This window comes from Brachycentrus maculatus, unplaced genomic scaffold (assembly GCF_059751285.1).
Source record: "Brachycentrus maculatus isolate JH-2025_06_01 unplaced genomic scaffold, ASM5975128v1 h1tg000173l, whole genome shotgun sequence".
NCBI lineage: Eukaryota > Metazoa > Arthropoda > Insecta > Trichoptera > Brachycentridae > Brachycentrus > Brachycentrus maculatus.
The window spans coordinates 1,613,874-1,627,487 of NW_028280926.1; the positions used below are offsets into that span (position 1 = coordinate 1,613,874).

The following is a 13,614-nucleotide window of genomic DNA, read 5'->3' on the forward strand; positions in this document are numbered from 1 at the left end:
TAAGAGGACGATTAATTTAATGTAAGCAATGTAAAAAAAACGACCAAGAAGGAACGAGTGAGGCAATCATTGAATGAAAAATATAAAAGACAAATAAATGACGAGTGAAGGATGTAAAAGATTAATTCTCTTATGACAAGATTTGTTGTACAATAAAATCAATCACTACTCACAAGAAAAATGTGGTTGAGAAAAATAATATCGTCAGCGGACTATAAAAAGCATCATGTCATATTAAGAATGTCTAATGCCACGTACACGACAAGTCAAATACTTTATCCACGATCCAGTGATCATATATGCAGGGAGGCAGCTGTGCCCGTGTGTTGCCATCAATATATTGTTCCATTCAGCGACCTTCTAAAGGCAAGCACCACTCGAGACTGTATAATGCGCAGGTAATCACTTGGGCAAAAACAAAAGCAAAATCTGAGTAACATGCTATGAAAAATGACTCTTCACATGCTTGCCTCGATTTTGCCCAGGATTTGTGTTTTACTTTTTTGAACGACCGACTATAAATCCTTATGTATGGCGGTATTATTGGTTGCCTAAAAAATCTTCCTGGCGCTTATGCACAAGGATTTAAATCATAATACTGTTTGATTGGGTCGGGTTGTGGTTCCGTGGTTACTGTTGCAGACTCTTGAGTCAAAGCTTCTCGGTTCGAGCACACTTTACCAACCATTTGATACCTATTTCTAATAATGACCCGCTTAGGCTCACAGAAATAGTATGAAATGGAAGTATTTTTGTAAATAATAAAAATACCAATATGAGTGATCAGGTGATTATCAGCTTTTAAATGTAAATTCACAGTCAAATTCGGATACAATTTTGTTTCACATTTTCAATAAATTTCGCAACTTAGTAAAAAAATTGCTTCGCAAGAGAAGGTCTGTCAAAAAGCCCACATGCTTCTATATCAGATCTGGGAATGCAGTGGGACAGCTTTCAATAAATTGACTATCGTATCGTATATCATTGATTATAGTAAAACCACGACATTTCATACTTGTTAATACACTTCGATGATCCAAATTACTTAAAATATCTGCGATAATGAAGATATTTTATTGATAAAGATAACAACTTTGAGGCATGCACGAATATCTAAATACCATTCCCGTGTTGAGTAACACCAGGGATTAGCGTGTCCATAAATGTGTTGCAATCTGAAGTTTCGTCGGAAGAAAAAGAGAGAGGCAAACAAACGAGTAACATTTTGCTTTTATCTTTCATCTAGAATAACACTAATGTACACATTAAATTGTTGATGAAGACATTTTCATTAATATTTAATTTGGAGGGACAGAAAAAATGGACAACAATAATGTAAGTTATGTTGTTCGCTTACCCATAATACAAATATGCTTAGTAATGTATTATTAAATTTTGCCCGTGGCAAAGGCATGGTGCGTTTGCAAATAATAAAATGTAGAAATTGACATTCGTCTGAGGGATCGTATTTCAACTGCATTCAGCCTACTTTCATCCTTCTTTTGATAACTCCATACATTAGGGTTGGCAAAAAGATGTATGATAGATGTTAGAATGATGAAATAAAGGAAATAATGCAAATCTGAGATAAGCATTATCAATAAAATCAAGAAGGTGTGTTGAGATGGTTTGGACATGTGGAACAAATGAGCGAGGAAAGAACGGTAAAACAAATTTATGAGGAGAATTTATCAGTCAGTTGGAAAAAAGGAGCAGATGAAGACTGAGGAAAATTGGCATTATCAGGTATACGTCAGCTAGAAAAGTAGGTATAATAAAATAGAAAAAATGCGAAAAGCACTTCATAGAAACATTAAATTAAAAGAGAGCGATATATACGTATGTAATATTATGCTTATTTTTATTTTCATTTTTTACCTTTAGAATGCTCAAATATTTTATAAATAAGGGAGTTTCAAATAAAAAAATCAAAAACATGTAACTAGAAACAAGGATAGAATAAGACTGCCATTTGAAAATAAACTAAATCGCGAAATTGCATTATGTATGTATGAGGGTTTAAGATGTATGAGGAGATGCCTGAACGTACGAATAATGAGAAGAGTATAAATGAATTTATAAGAAATGTTATATTTATTATAAGAATATGTAAGTATAAATAATGTTGAATTAAATATAAATATTAGCTCGAATAGATTGTAATATAATCTAATTTAGTAAATATAATATATGTCTTGGCTTTCTATCTACCGCTGTCTCTTGCGGTGTTCAGTAACCCCGATGAAAACCGCGAACATCTCAAGTAATTAGTCGCTGATGACGTGTAAAAGTCACCGTTGCGGCATCATCAAAGCTGATGGATGCTGTAATTGCAACTGCTGCATCTTGCTTTTCATTACCTTTCAATGCGTCCCATGACGCCTCTGACACGGGACAAGCCACAGTCAATGCAATTGCGACCAAAGAAGAAACACTTAGACGAAGCGATACTTGCATTATAACAAGAATAATTATGAATCAAACGTGAAGTGTTCGTGTCAAGTGTTCCCAAAGGTTAAGACAATTAGAAAAGTTATGTTAAATACAAATGCCCCAAGGGTTTATTACTCAGTTTGCGAAAACAAGAACACGAGAGGTCGAAGTAGAGAACCGTTGATTGAATTATAATAATAACATAATGTTTGTCATATTTCATAATATTAAACATATAAGTCTGGTGGATTCTGTTATGTTTAACCCTTTGACCACCAAAATTCAATATATTATATATGCTTTCGGTACTCCAACGAGAAACATCGGATCCGTCGAATCTGATGTCACGCTTTATAAAAGTATCAGATACATATTATTAACATTTTAACATACTAATTATTATTAACATAATAAAAAAATAATAAAACCCTTATCCGCACCCCAATGATGCATAGGGCACTGCGTCATATAAACGCAGTGTTATCTTGATCGTTTACACATGAAGGAAAGGTGATCAGCCCTCCGCTTCAGGTACCAGTCCAGGGTAATAATATTGAATAAATATTACAGTGAAAAATCACTTATATTTATTTTACCCCCCTTGGGAATCGAACCCGGGACCTCCAGAACGGTAGCCGGGCGTGCTGACCATTACACTACGGAGGCGGACAAAACATTATTAACATACTAATATTATTAACATTTTTGTAAAAAAAATAAATAAGTATCAGATACATTTTGGACAGTATGTTAGGGATTCCTTCATGATTGAACATTTTTTTTCGATTAATTTTTTTTTCAATAAGTTATAAATCGATGTTAATAATTGAATGATCATTCATATCTTACATTTTTTGTAATATTACAAAAATTGAAGTTACAGAAATACATAAAGAGAAACGAGAAAAACAATGCAAATTAAACCAATTTTGTTTCCGTGAAAAGTAAGCTATGTGAAGCTGTGATATTCTTGTCAGGGTTAATGAAAAACAAGAAATAAGTTGATACAAATATAATACATGTATTGTACAACTAAAAAGATATTTTTTTTTGTTTATGGTACTTGCACCCCTACTCTATTTCTTTCAACACCGGATGTCTTTAGGCCAATTAGGTCAGGAGTCATTTGATTCGTAGTGTTATGGGCACGGCGTAAAAATGAGGTAGACATTAAGCGAGCAGCATTTACTTGTTAGTCATTCAGTTAGTGATTTTTTATATCGTTGCATACATTTTTTTGTTTCCACGCGTTTACGAGTGATTTTATTGCATACATTTAGTTAAATAAGATCCGAGCCAATTGTCGTAGCGCCGAAGATAACACAACTGCACAAGGTATTTATAAATTATGGAACACATTTTATTTTTGAATTATTTATTTTCAGATTGTAGTTTTTCTGGCAAAGTAACCCCAAAAGCCTTGATAACAAAGGGTTAAGGCGGATTAAGGTTGAACTAGCTTACTATCAAGCGGAGAAAGGGAATTAAGATTACATAAATAATATCGTTACGGTTTGGACACGATACGGTAATCTGTCAAAAGTTGCACAACGATAATTGGGTGTTGTTTCACATTATGAAGTGTTACAATTATTATTAAACAAGACAATGGCTCAAAACTGGGACTGAATAATGGCATATATGCGCCGGGGGCTCTCCTTGACATGGTAGAGGAAAGGTGCTCATATTGCTGACCAGCTGTCTAGAGATACGAGGAGATAATACGGGCCGTAAGTTGGTTGACATTTATATGGACCGCTAATCCGTTAAATATGCTATGAACCAAATAACGTGTGACGTAAGAGAAAATGTCGTACGTTTTATGGCTTCAGAGATAGTCGGCATCAATAAAGAAGGTTTCAGATGTTATGTTCCGATTCACGAGAAAACAAAAAAAAATAGTATCAAATGAGGTATAGTAAAAATCAAACAAAATTATATTCACTCTCCTTACCATCTATTGTTGACTTTGTGTAATACAACTTTAAAAAAAAGTGGTATTACGCAAAGTAAACAATGGATGGTAACGAAAGTGTTTTATTACCATACCACAAAGTTATCAATGCATTTAATATACAAAAAAAATCCATTTTCAATTTAAGTATTACTTAATAACTACCAATATATCTTAAAATCTATTGTGGCACGTGTTTCAATGCATTCCGCATCATATTCAAACATCATACGGTGTTTAAAAATGATGCCGAATGCATCGAAACACATGCCAGAATAGATTTAAGAAGCAGTGGTATTTACTGAGTAAAACATAAATTAAAAATGGATAGATTTCACCACAAAGTGACTGTTGAATCAATTAATGAAAATTATATCGTGAAATGCGAGTAAGACGATTTTTAAATTACATTACGTCCGAGTGACTCTGAAAACTAGCTACGGTTTATGCAACACCGCTTATCATGACCCTACTTATGCTTTAACTTTAAAAATATTAAATATTATATAATATATATATATATATATATATATATATATATATATATATATATATATATATATATATATATATATATATATATATATATATACATATATATATATATATATATATATATATGTATATATATATATATATATATATATATATATATATATATATATATATATGTATATATATAAATATATATATATATATATATATATATATATATATATATATGTATGTATATATATATATATATATATATATATATATATATATATATATATGTATATATATAAATATATATATATATATATATATACACACGAGTCAGTAGATTAAACTGTATACTTTTTGTTAGTAACAAAGTATTAAATTATCTAAAATATTTTAGGAAAAATTTTAGATGCTGCGTATTTAAGCAATAAAAGGACGAAACGAAGGCAGGATTATCTATGCAAATTTTGTAGATTCATATTATGTAAGCGTTGAAACAAAGAAATATATAAGTAACATTATTATTCACAGAAGATAAAAACGCAATTTAAAGCAGGAAATATTATGGGGTGTATTTAAGTTTTACAAGTATGTATTTTATATTGTACACCCACGTACAGGTATGTCTATGTGGGATGTTTGTCTATGTTTTAAATATATGTAAATTAATGCATATATCAAGTAAACAAAAACTATAAAAAAACGTAACTCTTAAAAGTTTTCTCCAAACCCAAAACAGTCAAATGATGATTTTAAATAGTAAAGTACTAAACTTAAAATTATAGGGACGATATTTAAAAAAAAGTGGATGATGTCATTGATATTTGAAAAAAAAATAAAAACTAACTAACCATCACGCTGCTATTCCACAGAACGCCATACCACTTTGTCTTCGCAAAGATCCTTTGCTTCTTCCACATTCATGCATCTCCTCACACATACCACCATCTCAACACAAATTTCTTAATTTTATCGATAATGTTATCTAAGACTTATATTCTTTCCTTATTTCTCCATACGAATTTCTATCATACATTTGAAATACTTGATCAAGCAAAGTTTTCCTCCGCTTCTATTTTCAACTACGTTCGCTTCATATATTTGTTATACGGTTTTTTCTTCAATCATTTGTTCCACACGACCAAAACATCTCAACACATCCATGTTCATTTTATTGATAGTACTTATATCACCATTGCATTCATTACTTATTTTTCCATGCGAACATCTACCATACATTGTTCTGCTGCCCATTCGTCTGAGAAATCGCATTTCGACATGACATAAAAACTTACAAGTAAGCAATCAGATTTCGGAGAAATAAAATAATAGAAGAACAAGTGAACTATTGCAGCACTGCTAGCTTAACTATACTAAACCACAGCGCTGCCCGTGAGAATGTTAATAATAATTTGTGACTCAAAGAAATTATACAAAAACTCACATCTTGGTGTCGGCTAAAAACGTGATGGAGAGATGATTCCCCGGCGAATGCTGACATTTACACAAAACTCAATTTGTGGCAAAAAAAAACCCCACGATATTAAAAACCAATCAAGAGAATCACGCAAACCTTGATTGAATTTGGTGGCAATTAAAATATCAATCTTGGTTATTCGAGGCGCGCTAGCCAACGGATGTTTGGGGCCGATTTAACTAGGGCGTCGTAAAAACTAGTTACAATGACAACAGTTTGTTTAACAAAATATTTACGAATATAGTATTATCATGGCAAAATACTATATCTTCATTACCAGCGCCATTTCATTGTACGCCTGTCTCATACAATATACGATACATTTTAAAAGTTTTTTTTTAAATTTTATTAGGAAAATAAACATATCAGCAACATTAGATTATATCTGTTACATGTAAGTACTTGTAATGGCCTAGTTAAAAAATCCTCATTAAAAAAAACTATGCGAGGGATGAGAAATTTATTTAAGCTTTAAGGATAGAAAAAAATATTGGCGGGCTTATTGCTAAGAAGCTATCTTCCAACCAATCAAAAAAAGACTAGTTATATTAGTCAAAACGTTAGATACTTTATATAGCTGTTTGCAATCAGGGTAGTGTTTGAACATTAAGTATAAATGAGAAAGAAAAAAATCATAGATTATTGTACAATTTACTGGTGTATGAAGCAACTACTTTATATTAAATACTCATGAAAAGTACAAATTAATGATAATAAGGAAGGCAAAGGAAGAAGGAGAGTTTAGGGAAAGAGATATGTAGAGGATTGTCTTTTCTAGAAACCATTCACTTCGTCATTCACTTAGAGCTACATAGTAATACTACTTATAATAAACCAAAGTAATAGCGAGTCATTAGGTACTAATCATCTTCCAACGTCTTAGTACCTACACAAAACTTTGTTCAGGATATTTTTTGTATTTGTTTTTTTTCCTTTAGTGTTTGTACCCTGCTTATTACAAGGTAAATTTACAAATAAGAGATTTTTACATATTTACTAGCGTTTTCAAAGACATACTGTAAGGAGAATTTACAAAAGGTAAAGAGTGCAGTTCAGCCGCTCTACTCTTCCATACTTTGACATCCAAATCAACCTAGTTTGATGAATGGTATCGGTGTGAATTTACCAGGAGTACAGAACGACGCAGGAGGTATTTGGAAAAAGTGAGTTGGGTAGCCTTGTGTCTGCTCCGAGGCTCCATATATAATATACAAGGTAAAATAAACGTATGTACAAGAGGTTCAGGATATGTTTTAATGCTAGAATAGACCGTTGACTTACAGATCTCGCATGTGTACTTCCAGCGCCGCTACCCTCGGAGGAGGTGCTACCCCTCCTTTCGGGGGTGGCCCCCTGGCCCGCCGTCACTCCTGACGGCATCCTGCCTCCTTACCGCTCTCTGACCTGGACCATCCCAGGACACTGACAAACTAAACTACACTTCTTGGAACTGATAAACTGTATCACTCTACCATCACAAAACTATCAGAATATTCAAATCAATCACTGCACCAAAAAAATATTTAAAAAAAACTGCTTTAGTTAGTGATTATTCTATCTTTCTTTGTTCTGTATCCCAGGAGTGCAGGAGGTTACTGCAGGTAGAGTTTAAGTCAAATCGTTGTCTGTTTTTCTAGCCACGTTGGTCTTCAGTTGATTGCGCGCGGAAATTAGCTTTAAAGTGTTCCTTTGTGAAGTGCTCCAGAGCTGAGAATCGTGTCACATCTTCTGAAGAATCTGAAACAAAGAAATAGAAACAATTTAATGGCGCATTCAAGAGATGATTATACTAAAAAAAAGTACATAACCGGTTATTATTTACTTAATAGAATCATCAAGTAAAATTTTCAGCTGGAATTAAACGTGGAAAAGTTGTAATTTTGGGCGAATAATACATAACACATAACTGAATTCACAAGCAATTTAAAAAATTATTATGTCAAAAAAGTGATGTACGTCAACACTGAAATTTAATATCAAAACAATAACGATATTCAAAATGACAGATCAAATTTAAACGTAGAATTTTGATGTAATTATTGAAAAATTGTATATTTTCTTTAGAGTAGGCAATTTACCTGACACTTTCGTTCAGTGGGACAGAAGGTTTCGGAGTGATAAGATAGTATATTACTAATTAAATCCACCCATCAATAATAATCTATGTATATCTCTCCCGTTGGAACCAAATATTGTTAGACTAAATAGATACTAATCTATCACACGAAGATAACGAGTAATAGGCGAAGCACATTCTTTTATACCACATAATCCATTTTGTTTCTGCGTCATCGAATCAATATATGGCAATAATGAATTACACTATATTTCATAACTTTTTTCCAAATATTCCTATTTTTTGGCGTATTTAAATGAGAGACGCTCCGAACTGTCGCAAAACAGGTTTATTTTTTTTCATTTTATATTCTTATTTTTCAACAAACACATATTAAAAAATTACATTTTTTAAAGGAATAACCCGCAAAGCCTCCATTTTAGAGACTTGTCTGCAGGTAGGATGGTAAAGATAGAGAAGGCAGATATGAAAAATCACAAACATCCAGACCAATAGAAAATAAATGTTTTTTAAATTAATCTTGTAACTGTCAGGAAGAACGAAAGACCAGAGGAAGAACGCAAAGGCGTTGGAAAGACCAGGTAGTGGAAATGACTGGAGACTCGCTTTCATTTGCTATTCACATGACATAAGATAGAGAAGGGTGAAGAAAGCTGATGAATCTGAGGTTTCTGGGAAGTCGTGAGGGAAAATACAGAGAAGAAATGGGATGCTGTATTCGAAACAAACATTTATCAATCGGGTTGGATTATTCTTTATTGAAATTGAAACCAAAATAGTGCGATACTGCAAAAAGAAGAACCAAACAGTTATCTGGGAAGCACAATCATGAGGGAAATACAGAGAAGAAGAAATGAGAGTCGGTATTCGAAACAAACATTGATCAATCAAGTTAGGTTACTCTAGCTAGAAATTTCAACCGAAATAGTGGGATACTTCAAAAAGATTAACCAAACAGTAATTATAGTGACGAATTTCAGTTAGTAAACTATTAATGGATTGTTTACAACATTTTGAGTGTGTCCAAATACTTGTTCACGAGTCTGGATTATCTCCAATTAGGAGTTATTTTATACATTTTTTCATCTCAACATAGATGAAAAAAGGATATGGAAGTTTGGGCATTTACAGGGACGTCAAAAATGGATTTTTTAATATAGTCCCTAAAAAAATATGTTTTGAGATACTTCAGATGGCTGTCCTGAAAACCAACGTGTCTCTGGATACGACATTGCTCGTTGAATACTTTGATGCAGTACATTTGCGTTCAAATACGCTATTTGTATAGCATCCAAATCGGTCACCTTCGTGTTGCATAATTAATGAATAAATCGTGATAAGGACATTAGCCGAACAAGATATTCGCTTCCGCTAATAAACAAACCCCACGGTAACCGTCCCGCCTACGTTTCGTTAAAAAATACAATCTCATATCAGCTTATTGGGAATCATTAAGAGCTAACGGGAAGCGAGCAGATTTATTTAATTGCTTAACTAACCTACAATGCTGAGGCATGCTCGCTGTACACATATTGACATCAAATAGATCCATGGTCGTGGTGGGTAATTAACATCTGTATAATAACTGTAACATAACCATGACAATTTTCTACCAAAGCAATTAAAATAATCGTAAGATCTGCTTATGATCTCAAATATGAATACGATGACACACATACGTAATTCATATAGCAGTTTCAAATCGGGAAACCAATGACCACTAAGCTAAAACCCTCTTCCGTCAATTAGGAAAACCCAATTCAATGGGTTCAGTTGTTCGCCTCCGTAGTATAATGGTCAGCATGCTGAGGTCCCGGGTTCAATTACCGGGGGGGGGGTCTAATAAATATAAATGATTTTTTCACTCAAATATTTATTTAATATTACCCTAGACTGGTACCTGAAGCGGAGGACTGATCTCCTTTCCATCATGTGTTAACGATCAAGATAATACTGCGTTTATATGATGAATTACCCTATGCACCATCGGGTGGGGATAAGGGTATGAAAAATAAATAGGAGATGAGGTTCTTGGTGATTGACGATTAGCCCATTTTCCAAAATTATAACCGCGAAAAACATTGCATGATTGATTTTTTTTAAACGAATAACCCGCAAAGCCTCTATTTTTAGAGGTTTGACTGCTGGTAGGATAGCAAGGATAGAGAGGGTAAACGTAAAAAATATATCACAAACACCCAGACCAATTTAAAATAAATCTTTCTTGAATTTATGCAATAAGTGAGAATCGAATTAAATACTGGTATAAGTATATTTTTTTAAAAACTGATGGGTCCGATTGGAAACCAAGAGTTTCTATACCTTTCAGAGTATCCACATTGCTCACTCTTTTCAACAACGTCATATATCAAAAAACTTGATTTTTCAGGAGAACGTTTTTAAAGTTTAAAAATATTACACTATGTATTAAAAATAAATATCAAGCCACTTTTAGAACTTTTTACTGTGCAACAGATCCTTTTAGGTAAAACCTGAAGGTTTTTTTCTAAATTTGAAAAATATTTAGTATATTTAAAAAAATAATCAAACAATACGTTTTCTTAAAAATGAAAAAAACAACATTTTCTGCTTTATAGCGGGTATATATTAAGTTTAAATTATGCCTCTTTTGCTGGGATTTAGTACATTTTCTGGGCATTCCGAAAACATGCACAACTGAAAATTGACGATTTTGAAAGGAATGAGCGATATATGACTCTTCAAAATGAAAAAGTGATAAATAAAATCCTTTTGGCGGAACATAAACTGGCAGTGCACAACGGAGTTCTAGTTTCAACCGTAATGTACAACTGAAAATTGACGATTTTTGATTTATGACGTTCCTGAAAGGAGTGAGCGATTTGCATTATTTATACAGAAAAATGATCTCAAGCAAGGATGTCTCAAGATCAAGAAGTGGAAGCAGATGTTGTTCGTGATCTTTTTTCCTCTCTTTTGTCAAGGCTCGTGCCCCGTCAGCCATGTGTGCAGTATGTCTTTGCGTTGTTTTTTAATCGTGTTAAACAGCACTTGCAAGTGTAAATAAATATTCTCCCGAGACGTGATGACAAGATTTTAGTAATAACTCAGAGAATACGTCTCGGGAGATGGAAAATATGAGTTCATCCGTTACCATACAACGCTTCTGATTTATAAGGAAAATAAGGCAATTAAGCGGGATCAAAAATAATAGCACCGGAATATAAATATATGCGAATGTACATATATCGCTCACTCCTTTCAACAACGTCACATATCAAAAATCGTCAGTTTTCAGTTGCTTATGTTTTCGGAATGCCCAGAAAATGTACTATATCCCAGCAAAAGCGGCATATTTTTAGCTTAATATTTACCCGCTACAGGGCATAAAGTGTTGTTTTTGCATTTTGAAGCAAGGGTATTGTTTAATTATTTTTTTAAATAAACTAAATATTTTTCAAATGGAGAAAAAATATTCATGTTTTACCTAAAAAGATCTGTTGCACAGTAAAAAGTTCAATAAGTGGCTTGATATTTATTTTTAATACACTTTATTATATTTTTAAACTTTAAAAACGATCTTCTGGAAAATCAAGTTTTTTTTAAATATCTCGTTGCTGAAAGGGGTGAGCGATATGTATCTCCACGCCGCTTCTCCGCAAGAGTAGGAAGAGTAAATAGAACGTCACACAACTCTGTATTTGCAAACATTCTCCGTCTTTTCCACATTCATGCATCTCCTCATACATAGCCGCCGATTATTTCGATTGCTTTCAAGTATTTGAGATACTTGATCATGCCAAGTTTTCCTTAGTCTTCCTCTGCTTCCGTTTCTAACTAGATTCGCCTCGTATATTTGTTTAACTATTCTTTCCTCACTCTTAATTTTAACGATAATGCTTATCTCAGTCTTGCATTCTTTCCTTATTTCATACATTCATACACCGCACATTCGTCTAAGCGATCGCATTTAGTCTGCTCCTATCCTTCTGCCAAATTTATTCTTAAATCCCATAAATTAAGGATGGTACTCCGTTGTGTGTTGCCAGTTTAGCAATAGCTGTTGGGCTTTTACATATTTTCTTTAACTGATAATAGCAAATTTAATACACCATTCTTTGTAAATCAAGGATTCAAAATACGTTAGAAATAATGAAATAATAAACAAATCGATAAAACAACCAACTAAACAACTTGTGATTGTTTGCGTTTTGAATGGAAACTAAAATAGATTTGAAGGATTTTCATCGGTAGAAAGAAACAGTCCGTCTGTCCGCCTCCGTAGTGTAATGGTCAGCACGCTCGGCTACCGTTCTGGAGGTCCCGGGTTCGATTCCGGGGGGGGGGGATTGAATAAATATAAGTGATTTTATCAATCTAACATTTATTCAATATTACCCTGGACTGGTACCTGAAGCGGAGGGCTGATCACCTTTCCTTCGTGTGTTAACGATCAAGATAACACTGTGTTTATGTAATGCAGTGCCCTATGCACCATTGTGGTGCGGATAAGGGTTTGAATGAAAAAAAAATGAAACAGTGTACAAGCACAGACGCAGACGGTAGTAATTCGTTTTAGCAAAATCAACAATTTCCATGAACCCACTTCAAATGCTTCAGGGGAACAGTCCGTGGAGATGCGAAAACCGAGTGTCATAAACATTTACAGTTCATGCATGAGCTGTCACGCAAAATAAACAGCGCAGCGAACGGAGACCGAAAACTCAACGGCAATTTGGCGACGCCATAAAAACTGCAATAACGAAGAATTATGGCGCATTTAGCAGTTTAAATAAACGGAGGAGAGACATAATTTGACTTTATAAAATTAAATAACTTAGTTTTAACCGCTTTTTTATTAATACAATTTAACCTACCGGTTTCGACAAGAACTTTGTCATCATCAGGGTTTAATGTAATTTAAAAAACATTAAAAACATGAGTTTGCAGCTTCATACTGTTTATGGGTGATTCCATTAGTGTGTGGAACTTTTTGGTGAGATTATTTTAATGTTTTTAATATTTTTAACCAAATAAACCCTATGATGACAAGGTTCTTGTCGAAACCGGTAGGTAAAATTGTATTAGTAAAAAAGTGGTTAAAACTAAGTTATTTAATTTTATAAAGTCGAATTATGTCTGTCCTCCGTTTATTTAAACTGCTAAATGCGCCATATTCTTCGTTATTGCAGTTATTTAATTTTATTAAGT

At 33.2% G+C, this 13,614-nt stretch overlaps 1 protein-coding gene across 5 annotated transcripts in view; it reads right to left on the bottom strand.

The window, feature by feature from the left end:
• smash (smallish) overlaps positions 1–13,614 on the bottom strand; it is a 254,304-nt gene that overhangs the window by 45,479 nt on the left and 195,211 nt on the right. For 4 of the 5 annotated variants that reach the window (XM_088262088.1, XM_088262087.1, XM_088262085.1 and 1 more), the window contains exon 5: positions 7,629–8,084. In XM_088262088.1, coding sequence (XP_088118214.1) covers positions 7,629–7,727 — 99 coding nt within the window. In that variant the 5' untranslated portion in view covers positions 7,728–8,084. Of the gene's footprint in view, positions 1–7,628; positions 8,085–8,169; positions 8,315–13,614 lie in introns of those variants that run through there. The other variant, XM_088262084.1, reaches the window with a different exon arrangement.